Genomic DNA, 13,782 nt, shown 5'->3' on the forward strand with positions numbered 1-13,782 from the left:
AACAGAGAACTGAGACCACAGACCCAGTATTTCTATTTGTCTTCAGAAACAGCTCCCCATAAACCTCTGCCAGTTTCCCTCAACACCGCCTCTTTCAAAAAGACAGAGCAAGTTAAATCCAAAAGTGCTGTATAATCTCATTAACAATCTGAATCTAATCAGAACTCCAACAAAACACATGGATCAAAACTTAACACATCTTTGTAAGGCAACAGGCTAATCATATTCTTTATTTCCTGTATCTGTAACATGATGCTATAACCTCCCTTTTTTTAATAGTCAGTTTGAAATATTCCAGTGCTACTGTCATACGTGTATATTCTTTGTTCTAACTATAAAGATTTCTTTAGAAGACTAACACACACATCTTACCCAATGAAATATAGCAGTATTTCCTATCTTCTAGAGATTTCTCCAACTTCTAGAAGTTTGAACTTAGATCTCCTAGCATGTTGCTAACATTTAAAATTGTGAATCCATTTTACAGTACTTAAAACATATATTAAAAAAGTTACCATGGGAGGGCGAGCAGTAATTGGTCCAAAAGGTGGAGGAAGATTCATTTTATTCATAAGATGAAGCACCTGAAATTATTCAAGACAAGTAGATTTCCTTTAAATAAATATAGTTCCTTGCTAGCTATCATAGCCGATAACTTCTGGCAGGTGTAAATCAGCATAGTTTTAATGTAGACACAACTACATTGATTATTAAACAATGTGAAAGCCTGCACTTGAGATCCAACACTAATGGTAAATATGAGTAACACTCTAAAAAGGCTAATCAAAAAAAGTAAAGCATCTTCTCTGAAGGAAATTCTAAGCACTCAAGTCACATCTAATTAGGAAGAGCATATCCAGTTAAGTCTTCAGTGTCAATGAAGCAACAGTTACTTCTGGTCAATGAAATCTTATTATCTCAACATAGTAAAAAATTAACTTTGGTTAACACTATCATAGGAAAACTAACTTTATATTTACTGCAACAAAAAATATTTCTGTGGATAATTAAAAGAGGAAAAAGGAGATGCTTTTCTTTTTATATTTTGGGTTTTTTGCTGTTTTTTACTTACCTGGACATAAAATTTGGGCACGCTTGCCAAGGCATTTGCTATATTTGCTAGAATTGTACTTGAAGGTGGTGGATACAAATATTTGAGGCAAGAATTGATGGGAAAGGTGAGGCTGAGGAAAAAAAATTTAAGAACAAGGAATCTTAGCACCATCACCACATAATGACTGATAACAATTAATGATTAATACAGGTCAAACTATTCATTACATCTGAAGTACACTGAATTATTATTTTCCCTAGAATAGTTTTGGGCCGCTTACATTTTGTCTTTAACATCAGGGAACAGTCCCCTAATGCATGACAGACTTACTGGGCTTTGGCACAATGAAAGTACCAACACGCACAGAAAGCCTAAAGCACACAGAAACAATCAACATGTCCAAAACCAAAAGCACAGCATAGCATGCTGTATAAATGACTTAAACTCAATGCTCAAAGCACTGGATTTATTAGCCCAAAAATAAATTTATTCTTCATGTATGCAAAAATGTAAATGGCAGGCAAAAAGAACAAGAAATATCCAGAAAAACAAATGTCAGTGGTATTCTGCTGTTAACACTGGGACAACCTACCCAGTCTTCAAACTCTTCCTGAGAAAGCAACGCATCATGCTAGAAGGCTATTATGCAATCCAGAACTTCACAGCTGAAAGCACCGGTTGCTAGTCGACTGTGAGGGTTCTAAACTTGAAGAATTAAAATTTCACCTTTATGACAATTCCTACAGCTATGCATGTAGAACAGTAGCATACCATAAAACACAAGACAATGCAGCATACCACATTCTCTCTAGTTCAACAGTGCATAACTCTTATTTTAAAAATAAAATGTAACAGAATAAAATAATTAAAACAAAAAAACCTACTAACCCATGGCTGGGTGCAATTCCATTCTCTATTGTAACACAGTTTGGTTCTTTCTTCTCTTCTTTCACTGGTTCTTCTGAACTGAAAAGTAATTTAGCATTAATTAAAACAGGGCAAAATTTACATAATGTATGAAATATGTTTAATCTCATATTTAAAAAGGTAAGAAATAGATTGGTATAATGTTTTTAACATCTTTTATCAACGGCATTACTACAGCCATTATTAATTGTTAATTAATACATGTTGATACTTACAGCAGCCAGACTTCTAAGGCCTACATAAATATTTGTGCATATTTAAGTAAGCCTCCCTATATTTAAACACTTATGACTTAAATCTGCTCACAGGAAAAGAACTAAAATTATTTCTTGTTGCTCTCTGTTCAGAGACTGTGTAAAATCAAAGGCATTAAATTACTGATTTGTTCATATTCAGAGAGTGGAATAAATAACTTAAAACCTCCAGAGTTGATTTTAATTAAGCACTATCACATAGGTTCTATCACTTAGTTACATATTACACAGGTAAAAGTGAAAGCCTAACTATGCAACTTTTTTTTTTTTTTAAAGTATTGACGGACAATTGAAATCCAAACTATCACAGTTCTTGGTCACACTAGTATTAGGATTCATCGATATTTTTATCTATTTTTTAAATATTACATATTCTTTAACTATTTGAAGAAAGACTCTGACAGTTTTGTTTGTTCTGCTCATGCTTCAAGCTAGATATATGCAAACCAGCTCCAGCCTAGAAGCCAGTGGCTATAATAGTATAGTCTTATACAGTTATGCTAGCAGGTGTCAGTTCTGCCTGACTCTTGATTAGATTAGAAACATTGCACGCACTATTTAACAGAAAAACAAAATTATAATTCTGACAAAAAAAAAAGTAGAAGAGTTTTTTAAACACAGGGAACCTGTGCAACTCAGAGGTCAGCTTCCACAGACTGGAGCATTGCTCTGTAAATGAGAACAAACAGGGCCATCTGCTGATTAAAGATATTAATAACTACAGGAATAAGGATGGGAATTATTACATGACAATACTGAATGAAACAATACTAATAGGAGGAATGCAGTCACTTATCTGTAGATCTGAACCTGTCTGTTAACACTTCTAAACTAATTATTTATCCTTTGACTTAACAGTATGACGAAAGTATCATGAATACAGAATTTCCTTTCCTTGACCACAAACATAGAAACTAAATTATTATGCACATACCTTTTACACTTCTCTGAGACAGAAGGCTGGCTAAGTACCTGCACACTATCTTGCTCCTTTGCAAATTCAACAACTAAGGTGTGACCTAAAAGTTTCAGCTGATGCAGTCTTGACAAAGCCTTCAAATAATTATAACAGAAAAAAGAAAGAAAGGGAAGAAGAAAAACATCAGAATTATTTCAAAGCATAACTGTTTTTTCTTTGGTTGGCAAACTAGGCATAGGATGCAGTCCCAACTGCTTTAAACTAAGTCTGTGCCACTACAGATGCAGGTAGTTCTGCACTGTTTCTGCCTTCACAGCACTGCTTTTAGCAGCCAGCCCCTTTCCTGCTGGCAGGAAGGAAAGAGAGGAGGTTGCACAACTAGAATCATAGAATCACAGAATCATAGAATGGTTAGGGTTGGAAGGGACCTCAAAGATTCCAACCCCCCTGCTGCAGGCAGGGACACCCTCCACTAGACCACGTTGCCCAAAGCCTCATCCAACCTGGTCTTAAAACACTTCCAGGGATGGGGCCTCCACAACCTCTCTGGGCAACCTGTTCCAATGCCTCACCACTCTAACAGTGAAGAATTTCTTTCTAACATCTCATCTAAATCGACCCTCCTTAACTAGAACCATTAGAGAGACTTAGGTCATCTGAACACAGTAGCAAGACTGCAGCCTTGATACTTATTACATAGCCTAGTAAATCCCTGTGATTTTAAGTAACCAATCTCTTGCTCATGAACTACAAACATGCTTAAGTCCACTAGCTGACAATTTTAAAAACAAGAGTCTTAACAGTGACACTAGGAAGCTTCAGCATTCTGCAAGTCCAGATCCTGGTACGCTGCTAGCAGTTGACATCAACCTAAATTCACCACTCTTCACCTCACATAGTCTGTAACTTTTTTGAGTAGTACTTTACAGCATGGCCTAAAAAAAAAACCATAAAAGCAACACCAGGAAAAAAAAAAAAACAGGGCATAAGAGGGAAACTCAGGACACAGGCTTCTTACCAGATTCATATTTAAAAAGCGCTAGTAGTGTTAGCTTTTTGGTATCCATGTTCCCCATTAACATTGCAGTTTTCTTTTTCTTATCAAAGTTGGGCATTCAAGGCTATCTTGAATTGTGTACATCACTATGTATGAATTTTGCAGCAAATATGCAATTATGCAGGAGACAAGTAAATTATGTTTAGTTTATAGTTAGTATACAAATACACACACAGCCTAGACAATGCCCTGATCAGTCTTAACTCACGTAAGTTTGCCATGCTTTAAGTGACAGGTTGGATCAGAAGACTTCCACAGGCCCCTTCCAACCCACCCTTCTTATGACCCTCCAGAAGTTTTCATTTTATCAAATCCTTCAATCATCTCCTGTCAGAGAACTAATACTACATTGGTCTGCATTTTCCTGACACCGATTACTAGATGACATGTAAAACATTTTAAAGCACAACTGGCAATTCAGAAAAGTGTTTTGCTAAAACATTCAATAACAAACTCAGTACAAACCTTCACAGCTGCATTTTCACTGGGAAAGGTAGCAAAAGCAGTATGTTTCTAGAAAACAAAAAAAAATGTCATACTGAATTCAAATCAAAAAGGTAAGAAATTGCAAATAAGACATACATCCACATGTAATTCATAAGTTCAAGTTTATATATTTGAAAGCTTCCAGATAGTAGTCATCTACCTCCCACGTGGGTGCAAAGCTGAAGGACTAGAGAATGGTTTTCTTAAGAATTTAGGACAAGCACCTCCTGCATTCAAAAATTAAGATAGGAACTCAGCAGTTTGAGGAATACAGGAAAACAGTATTTTTTTTTCTAGTGAGCAAAAGCCATCCTAAACTGCAAGCAAGTACATATTGATAAAGAATCATAGAATGGTTAGGGTTGGAAGGGACCTCAAAGATCATCTAGTTCCAACCCCCCTGCTGCGGGCAGGGACACCCTCCACTAGACCACGTTGCCCAAAGCCTCATCCAGCCTGGCCTTGAACACTTCCAGGGGTGGGGCATCCACAACTTCTCTGGGCAACCTGTTCCAGTGCCTCACCACCCTCACAGTAAAGAATTTCTTTCTAACATCTCATCTAAATCAACCCGCCTTCAGCTTAAACCCATTCCCCCTTGTCCTGTCACTACACTCCCTGATAAACAGTCCCTCTCCATCTTTCCTGTAGGCCCCTTCAGGTACTGGAAAGCCACAATTAGGTCTCCCTGGAGCCTTCTCTTCTCCAGGCTGAACAATCCCAACTGGAGAGGTGCTCCAGCCCTCTGATCATCCCTGTGGCCCTCCTCTGGACTCTCTCCAACAGGTCCATGTCTCTCCTGTACTGGGGCCCCCAGAGCTGGACGCAGTACTCCAGGTAGGGTCTCACAAGAGCAGAGTAGAGGGGCAGGATCACCTCCCTCGACCTGCTGGTCACACCTCTTTTGATGCAGCCCAGGACACGGTTGGCTTTCTGGGCTGCAAGCGCACACTGCCGGCTCATGTTGAGCTTCTCATCAATCAATACCCCCAAGTCCTTCTCCTCAGGGCTGCTTTCAACCCATTCTCCACCCAGCCTGTAGTTGTGCTGGGGACTGTGCCGACCCACATGCAGGACCTTGCACTTGGCTTTGTTTAAAGAAGTTTAATCCCCTTTTCAAAAAGGAAATTGATTTCAGCACCTCTCCATAGAATGTTTTCATCAAAGCAACTCTTAAAAGTAATACTTTCCTGCTACAAAAGTTGTAATTATTGTTGTGCCCTGAAAGTTTGGATGGTTTTTAACTAACACTTTCCCTTACTTTTTAAGTTTAAAAAAAACCTTAAGCTTTCCAAATTAGATCAAATCCTCACAGAACACACAGTTCTTCTTAAAATTAAATTTGTTTTAACAAACTTTATTACTTCATTTTGCCACTACATGATCTGATATTAGAAACCAAAAACTTTAATACTGTTATAATAGCCACTATGAGGAAAATCATTGTAATGAAGTCAGTATTTTTAACATCCTATAAAAGAAAGCATGACCCTGACACAAGAATGTAGACTTCATTTAGCTGCAGTTCTGCAGGAATACAGGGCTCTTTCCAAACAGCATTTGTCACCTGACAGATATTCCTATGGTTTTTGTAATTTGGAGGAAGAAAAAAATAAAATAATGATTTCAAGAGACAGACCTGTGAAACTGCATCCCTACACCTACCAACAGACCCTTCTGCACTGCTTTTCCACAGCCTTGTTCCTAACACCAAGCAAGGCCAAAGCTGCGGCCAGGGAACAGCACTTGCAGCCGGCGGGGAGACGGGGCCCCGCGACAGACGCTCTCCCGCATCCTGCCATCGCGCCGCAGCCCGCTCCACCCCGAGCGGGGAGAAGGAAGAACCCTGACCCGGCAAACACGCTCCCTGAGGCCCGCTCTGCGCCCCTGAGCCGCGGCCAACGGCCCAGGGCGGCGGCAGGTCTTTTCTCCCGCTCCCGCCGCCCGGAGCCGCCCGAGGCCCCAGGCCTCACCAGCCGCCCGTGGTCGGACAGGACGCGCACAGACACCGCCCCGAAGTGCTTCAGCAGATCTTCCTTCTCCGTCGCCGTCAGCTCAGCGGGCAGGTGCCGCACCAGCAGCGTCCGGCCCCGCCGCCGCGCCACGCCGGGATGAGGCGGGACGCTGGGATGAGGCGGGCCGGCACCCAGCCCCACGCCAACCGCCCGCACCTCCTCACAACCCAGCGCCGCCATCGCCGCACGCACCCGGAAGCAAGAGGACAAATCGCGCGAGAGCGGAGGCGGGGCTTGGGCCTCGAGTCTCGCGAGACTGGCGGGGCACGGGGAAGGGTTGCTGCTAGCGACGAGGGCGGGAGGCGCCTGCTGCAGGCGGCAGTTGCTGCGAGTTTGGGAGCTGCCGCCTCAGGCTGGCCCTGCCGCCGTGCTGGGCATCTGCTGGCAGCTGGGGCGGAAAGGGGCGCCTCGGTAAGCTGCTCTGCCTACCTGCTCTGGCCCGTGTGCTGGCGGGCGGCTGGAGGAGCAGCCTAAGTCAGCCGTCGGGGTCTGCCTGCCCCCTCGGTGTCGCTTGCTGTAAGCGCTGTGGTGGGCTGCCTGGGAGCCCTTCTTCCAGCGCCATGTCTCAGGTGATGCCTGAAAATCTGTACAAAATCTGCCTTAGTCAAGTCTGAAATAATTCTCCAAAGGAAGAGATAATCCTTGCCCTCTTCCCCTCCCTCAACAGTTAAGAGTTTGTTGTCAGACCAAATTGTAAGAAGTTGTATTGCTTTCAAAAAAATATGATTCTCATTAGCCTTTAGCTGAAGAGACTTCTCTTTTCCTCTGCCACTTTACCTGAACAGCAAGGTATTAAGATCTTTCTGGCATAGACATCTATATGCTGCTTGAGGATAGCAGCTGTTGAGTGTTTAGCAAAGGCAAGCAGCATGGGTGAAGCACAGCCATAATACAACCTGTAATTATCGGCATGAGGGAATTCTGCAGCACAAGCAGTACGTACAGAGGCAGTTACCAGTCAGCTCCTACTGAAACCAGACAGATTGATCCAGAGCCAGCCTTTTTTTCTGAGCCCAGAGGCTGTGACCTCAAAAGGGGAGGGGAATCCCCAAACTTAACTAATGAAATCTCAGGTCTTATACCTAATTAGCTGGTTGCTGGCTGGCAAATACACCACCTGCCTAGATCACTGTTGCCACTAGGTCTGGGTCCAACAGAGCCATAGCACCTGATGCCACTGTGCAGAGCTGGAAGAACTTGCCCTGGCACTGGGCAGTGAGAGCACTGAGGGAGACCCAAGCTCTGGGACTGGTGTCTGGGGTACACTGAAGCCAGCCCCAAAGAAAAAACACTTTGTAAGGTGTGCAGTGTACCTGGTGAATAGGAAATCATTGCTTATTGCATCTTTCAATAGAACAAAATAAGGCCTTCAGTCATGAAGTCCTCAAGACTGCTCCTTTTCCTTGAAGAGTCATGATGAACCTGGTCCTCTGTGTGCAGTACACCTGAAGGGCCTTGGGCCATGCTCATATTATGACTGAACACTGACAATTTGGGGAAAAATCTGGCCGTTGTGGGTGGTCACTGTTCTCACTGGGTAGATCAGATGACAGTCCAAGTTCATCAAGATGGGTTTGGGAAGGAGTTGGGAAAAAAGACTGAGGAAGCACAGGATGTTCAAAAGGGATCTAGGAGAAAAGCAGAAATGTAGCTGCAATTTCTTACAGGATCCATTACTGCATTTTTGTTGCTGCAATTAGTATAAGCTAGGAAATATCTATGAACTTGCAAACAGGTGAAAGAATTGGCACAGTATGCAAATACGGCAGTGTACTTTCCCTTTTGATGATACCAGCAGTACTGTTTTTTTGTGAGACTGTTGAAACTTTAAAAGCAACACTGGCCAGCCTAGTAAGTTCTGTGTGTGGCCTGTGATTTGTATATAGTCCAGAAGACTTTCTGCGATATGCTGGTCAACGTGCAATTGTAGTAGAAGGGAGCGTCAGGATTGCAAAAGCAAGTCTATGGTGGTTGTGCTGCTGCATCCTATTTAAATTGGCCTGACTTGTAGTTCACTCCTGGGTAATGACATAGGAGAACTTTTTATGCAACAGGTCTGTGAAACTTGTGAGCAAACTAAACTTCCCTGTTTCCCTTGTAGCTTTCTAGTACATTCCAAGTACTAATCTGCACATCAGTCACCAGATGGTGAAATAATGATATAATTTCGAATATGTTTTCCCCTCAGAATGCAGAAACACTGTTCTCAGTTCCAGTCAGGGTAGGCTGAGGAAAATATGTATTTTCTAATGACATTGAATGCTAAAGTCACAAGAGCAATTTCACTGGAAACAACTCTAATATCTCACGGCTGTTCAGTCCCCTTGTCCCTCTCAGCACAGAATCCCCTTCAAAGAAAGAAAAAAAAAAAACGTTTTAAAAGTCTGTTCACCCTGATGGACAGGTGCCTGAAACTGAACTTCTCTAGAGCAGAGGTTTAACAGTGTCATGCAAATCAAGGCAATAAAAATGTACAGGATTTTTTCTAAGATACAAGAAGCAGAAAAAAATTTTTTTTCCTTTCTCTCCCCCTCACCCCACATTTAAAATAGATAACAAATGTGTTATTTTTTTTACTTTCCAAGATGTTAAATTTGTAGATACTCGAACAACAGCTTTCCTTAACACAAATGCATCATGCTTTTATGTTGAAATATTAGGTTTGCACGTGCAAGAGGTTTAGTAATAGCAGGATGAGTCAGAACTACAGACTCATTCAGGTCAGAAAGGAAGGAGATCCTTTTGTGGAGATTTCTAGTCCAGCCTCCTACTCAAAGCAGGGTCAACACTGAGTTCCAACCACATCACTCAGGACTTTCTCCAGCCTGGTCTCAAAAGACTGTAAGGGTGAAGATTCTATAGCCTCTACAGACAAGCTTTTCTACTCCTTTAATAATCTCCCAGTGATTTTTTCCCCCCCTCCTCTTTTATCCAGTTGGAAGTGACTGTATTTGTATAAATGTGTAGTAACTTCATAAAGACAAAATTTCAAATTCACAATTAAAATTTGAGTTGGTAAGAAGTACAAGTTTGAAAATAATCAAGAAAACGAAAGCTAGCTTTGCAGAATACCGTGATGTTTTGCACACTATTCATTACCCACCCCATAAAGTTGTCCATTAGTGACATCAAATCAGCAGTGGCCAGGGGCAGATACAGTTGTCCAAAGTAACAGAAGTCCAACTCAGCCCATCCTTTGCAGTTACTTATGAAAGCAGCAAATCGAATTATAAACCAATACAAATTTATTAAAAAAAAATATGTAAGGGTCCACTTGAAATAGATGAGTTTAATTTTGGATGGTATGAGTTAGCAGGCTAACAATTTTTTGGAAAGTACTTATCTGCATCCTTAAACAGAGAAAGGTGAACATTACTGAGAGCAGCAATGCTACTGTTTCTTGAAGCAATTGAGATACACAAAGATGCTGTTAGATCATTATGCTGATAAATTGAGACCAGAAAGAGGCTAAATGTTGAAGGAAAGCTGCAGTGTGGGATTTCTAGCTGTTATCATTATTGATTTTTATTTTTTTTAATATATGCCTTCAGGTATTTTCTGTTGTCTCCAGCAGATGTTCCAGTTGGCTGGACACAAGCAAGCTCTGAGTGAGGAGACAAGTAGCTGTGTTAGCATGAAGATAAGCACAAGGTAGTATGGCTTGTTTTACCTTGTCTACAAAATACTGTATACCCATGTAGTACATGAATCTCCAAGGGCAACCTAACATTTTGGAACTCTCTTGTATGGCTAGGGCCAGAAAGGCTACCAGAAGCAGAGTTTTAAATGGCCCCCAGAACTGGTCACACAATCCACAGAATAAATAACACTGTATAATGGGGTCACATTCTTTCATTAAGGAAATTGCATATTAGAGTTAGCACTACAGAAAGACTGTACAATTGAATTTACTGACTCTTCTGGTTTTGCATTCATCCTTTACTGACCAAAAAAAAAAAAAAAAAGTGCCTTCAGATTACAAAAGCAGTAACTCCAAAAAATCTTAATTCAACTTCCTTCCCCCAGAAAGAACAGATAGAACTTTTAATACAATTTGAGAGGCTGTCAGAAAAGGCTTTTTTAAAAGAAAACAGTCTCTTCACTAAAGGGAAGAAAAAAATGGTTTCCTCTGTTATTTTTTTCCCCAGATGATACAATTGTTTTTCTTGTGTTTTTTCTGCCTTTAATGAAACACACGAAAGACTTTTGGTACTGTGGTGGGTTGAGCCTGGCTGGGGGCCAGGTGCCCACCAGAGCCGCTCTCTCACTCCCCTCATTCACTAAACAGGGGAGAAAAAGTATAATGAAAAGCTTATGGGTCGAGATAAGGACAGGGAGAGATCACTCACTAATTATCGTCACGAGCAAAACAGACCAAACTGAGAGAGGGAATTCATCTAATTTATTACTAGGCAAAACAGAGTAGAGGAATGAGAAAATAAAATCAACTCTTAAAACACCTCCCCCCACCCCTCCCATCTTCCCGGGCTCAACTTCACTTCCGGCTTCAACCTTCCCCCCCTCAGCGGCACAGGGGGACGGGGAATGGGGGTTACGGTCAGTTCATCTCACGGTGTTTCTGCCGCTTCTTCATCCTCAGGGGGAGGACTCCTCTTGATCATTCCCCTGCTCCAGCATGGAGTCCCTCTCACGGGGTGCAGACCTTCAGGAGCAAACTGCTCCAGCGTGGGGTCCCCCACGGGGTCACAAGTCCTGCCAGCAAACCTGCCCTGGCGTGGGCTCCCCTCTTCATGGGTCCACCGGTCCGGCCTGGAACTTGCTCCAGCGTGGGTTTCCCACGGGCCACAGTCTCCTTCAGGTGCCTCCACCTGCTCCGGCGTGGGGTCCTCCACGGGCTGCAGGTGGAATCGCTACACCCCCTCATCCTTCCTCCATGGGCTGCAGGGGGACAGCCTGCTTCACCATGGCCTTCACCACGGGCTGCAGGGGGATCTCTGCTCCGGCGCCTGCAGCATCTCCTCCCCCTCCATCTGCACTGACCTTGGTGTCTGCAGAGTTTCTTACATCTTCTCACTCCTCTCTCCGGCTGCAAAAGCTCTCCCTCTCTAAGTGTTTTTCTACTTCTTAAATATGTTATCACAGAGGCGCTGATTGGCTTGGCCTTGGCCAGCAGCGGGTCCGTCTTGGAGCCGGCTGGCATTGGCTCTATCAGACACAGGGGGAGCTTCTAGCAGCTTCTCACAGAAGCCACCCCTGTAGCCCCCCCCACTACCAAAACCTTGCCACGCAAACCCAACACAGGTACACTATATATTCTGTGCATTATTCAGACTGTGGCAACTGGAATTCCAGTAACAAAGTAAGGAAAGAGGTTTTTCCTGCACACTGAGAAGCCTCAGCAGCAATTTCTAATAATTTCTTTAATTTTTAAACAAAGTTCATGGAGTTTGTTCTAACACTGGTAACTTTTGCCTCTCTTTCCCTATGCAGTTGTGTTGTGGTTGCTTTTCCTCCAAGCCTTTGTCTGAATAAAAAGTTTTGTAATAACATCTGCATGTTTAAGTATGTCTTGCAGCATAGGAGCAAGAAACCATTTAGTGTAACACTTTCTCTTTATAATAAAAGTGCTACATTTAAACAGTGAAGTGTCAATCAAAACAAATTACCTGTCACTCAGTATGTTGAAGGGAAGAACTACATGCTGCATTTCATCAGTTTTCAAAGTCAATTCTCAGGTTACATGTCTAATGCTAAGGTGATGTATTTTATATCTTAAAGCAAGTGTCAACAACCTTTCAGGTGAAAGCGTGAAATGCACCTCTGCATAAGCCGAGTGCCTGGGTTTTCTACCCACAGGTTCAGGACCAATGCCTTATTGTGTGTTATACTTCTATGTAAGACGGTGTCTTTTTCCACCAAATACAATCAATACTTTATATGCAAGTACAACTTTATTCTAGATCATTAGGCTATGAGTTTTCAGACATGCTGCCTTATATTAAAATGAAGAGCCTGTACGCTGCTATTCCAGAAGTAATTGGCATTTTACTTTCAGCAAGCTGTTTGACACAGCAAGATCTGACAATTGCAATCTGCAGTTTCCTTCTTTTTTTCTCTCCTGCCTTGTGGAATGATATCTATAGCTATGTGAGAAATAATTATAGGTGACAAAAAATAGCCCGGGGAGAGGGAATTTTTGTTTTCCTTCAGAAAGAGGAGTGTATAACAAGCAAATGGCTTTTAGAATGATGACATCCACAGGAATATAATTTTAGTTCTCCAGAGTTGCAAATTTGGCACTTGTCAAATTTGATTCTTTCATCCTGTTTTTTTTAATTAATATATTTTCTGCCTTATTTCAAAAGCCATCAGAAGAGACTTGGTTTAATCAAAGACTGTCTAGTATAGGACATTTATTACCTGTGAATCAGAGTTAATTCATCATATAGGATTTGGTGACATCATTACTCTGACTTCAGTGTGAAAAGTTTCTAGTGACTTTAATATTTGTATACCAAGTGTTTGGCACAAGAAACCAAAGATATTCAAAGCTATAAATAAATTTCATTGCATTCTAATTCTATGTTGATAGCTGAGTTTTCTCAAAATACCAAAAATGTTTACCTGTTCAGTATTAGGTGTTCTTTAGGATGGTATCAGTGCTGACTTTGTTGTTGCTGTAGTTGCATCCTTTAAAGCAGAACTTCTCAGTTTGTGGATCATGGTGCAGAGTAGGTTCTACCAATTGGCTGATAAGTAAATATATTTCCTCTGTGGAAGAGCATGAGTACCTCATGGGAAAATAAGCCACATAGTTCTCAAGTATGCCTTCATCACAAGCAGAAGTCTCTGTATGAAACCATATCCAACACTAGAGTACTCAGCCTTATTCTTGGGACAAATGTCAATGAAAGACTAATATCATTTCAAAGTACAGGTTCCATCTTAGCTCTCAAATGCCACACGAAACAATTGATCTGTAACTATACAGTTACTTGCAGAACTGTAGAATGTGCAGCCAGGACTGTTTCACTGGTTCTCTGAGTGAGGTCTGCTTTTACTTTTCCTTGATAAATTCAAAATACAGGTTACAAATACTGTGTAGCACT

At 41.7% G+C, this 13,782-nt stretch overlaps 1 protein-coding gene across 3 annotated transcripts in view; it reads right to left on the bottom strand.

Annotated features, from left to right (window-relative positions):
• The window catches only part of RNPC3 (RNA binding region (RNP1, RRM) containing 3), a 21,537-nt gene extending 14,631 nt beyond the window's left edge, over positions 1–6,906 (bottom strand). For 2 of the 3 annotated variants that reach the window (XR_008578007.1, XM_054833210.1), the window contains exons 1-6: positions 6,671–6,900; positions 4,677–4,724; positions 3,170–3,288; positions 1,943–2,020; positions 1,073–1,184; positions 516–584 (exon numbers count right to left, since the gene is read on the bottom strand). Coding sequence is in view for 2 of the 3 variants with exons in the window: in XM_054833210.1 (XP_054689185.1) it covers positions 516–584; positions 1,073–1,184; positions 1,943–2,020; positions 3,170–3,288; positions 4,677–4,724; positions 6,671–6,892 (648 nt within the window). In the remaining variant the exon portion in view is untranslated. Of the gene's footprint in view, positions 1–515; positions 585–1,072; positions 1,185–1,942; positions 2,021–3,169; positions 3,289–4,676; positions 4,725–6,670 lie in introns of all 3 variants that reach the window. The other variant, XM_054833209.1, reaches the window with a different exon arrangement.
• Positions 6,907–13,782: the final 6,876 nt, after the last annotated feature.

This window comes from Grus americana, chromosome 8, assembly GCF_028858705.1.
Source record: "Grus americana isolate bGruAme1 chromosome 8, bGruAme1.mat, whole genome shotgun sequence".
Taxonomy (NCBI): domain Eukaryota; kingdom Metazoa; phylum Chordata; class Aves; order Gruiformes; family Gruidae; genus Grus; species Grus americana.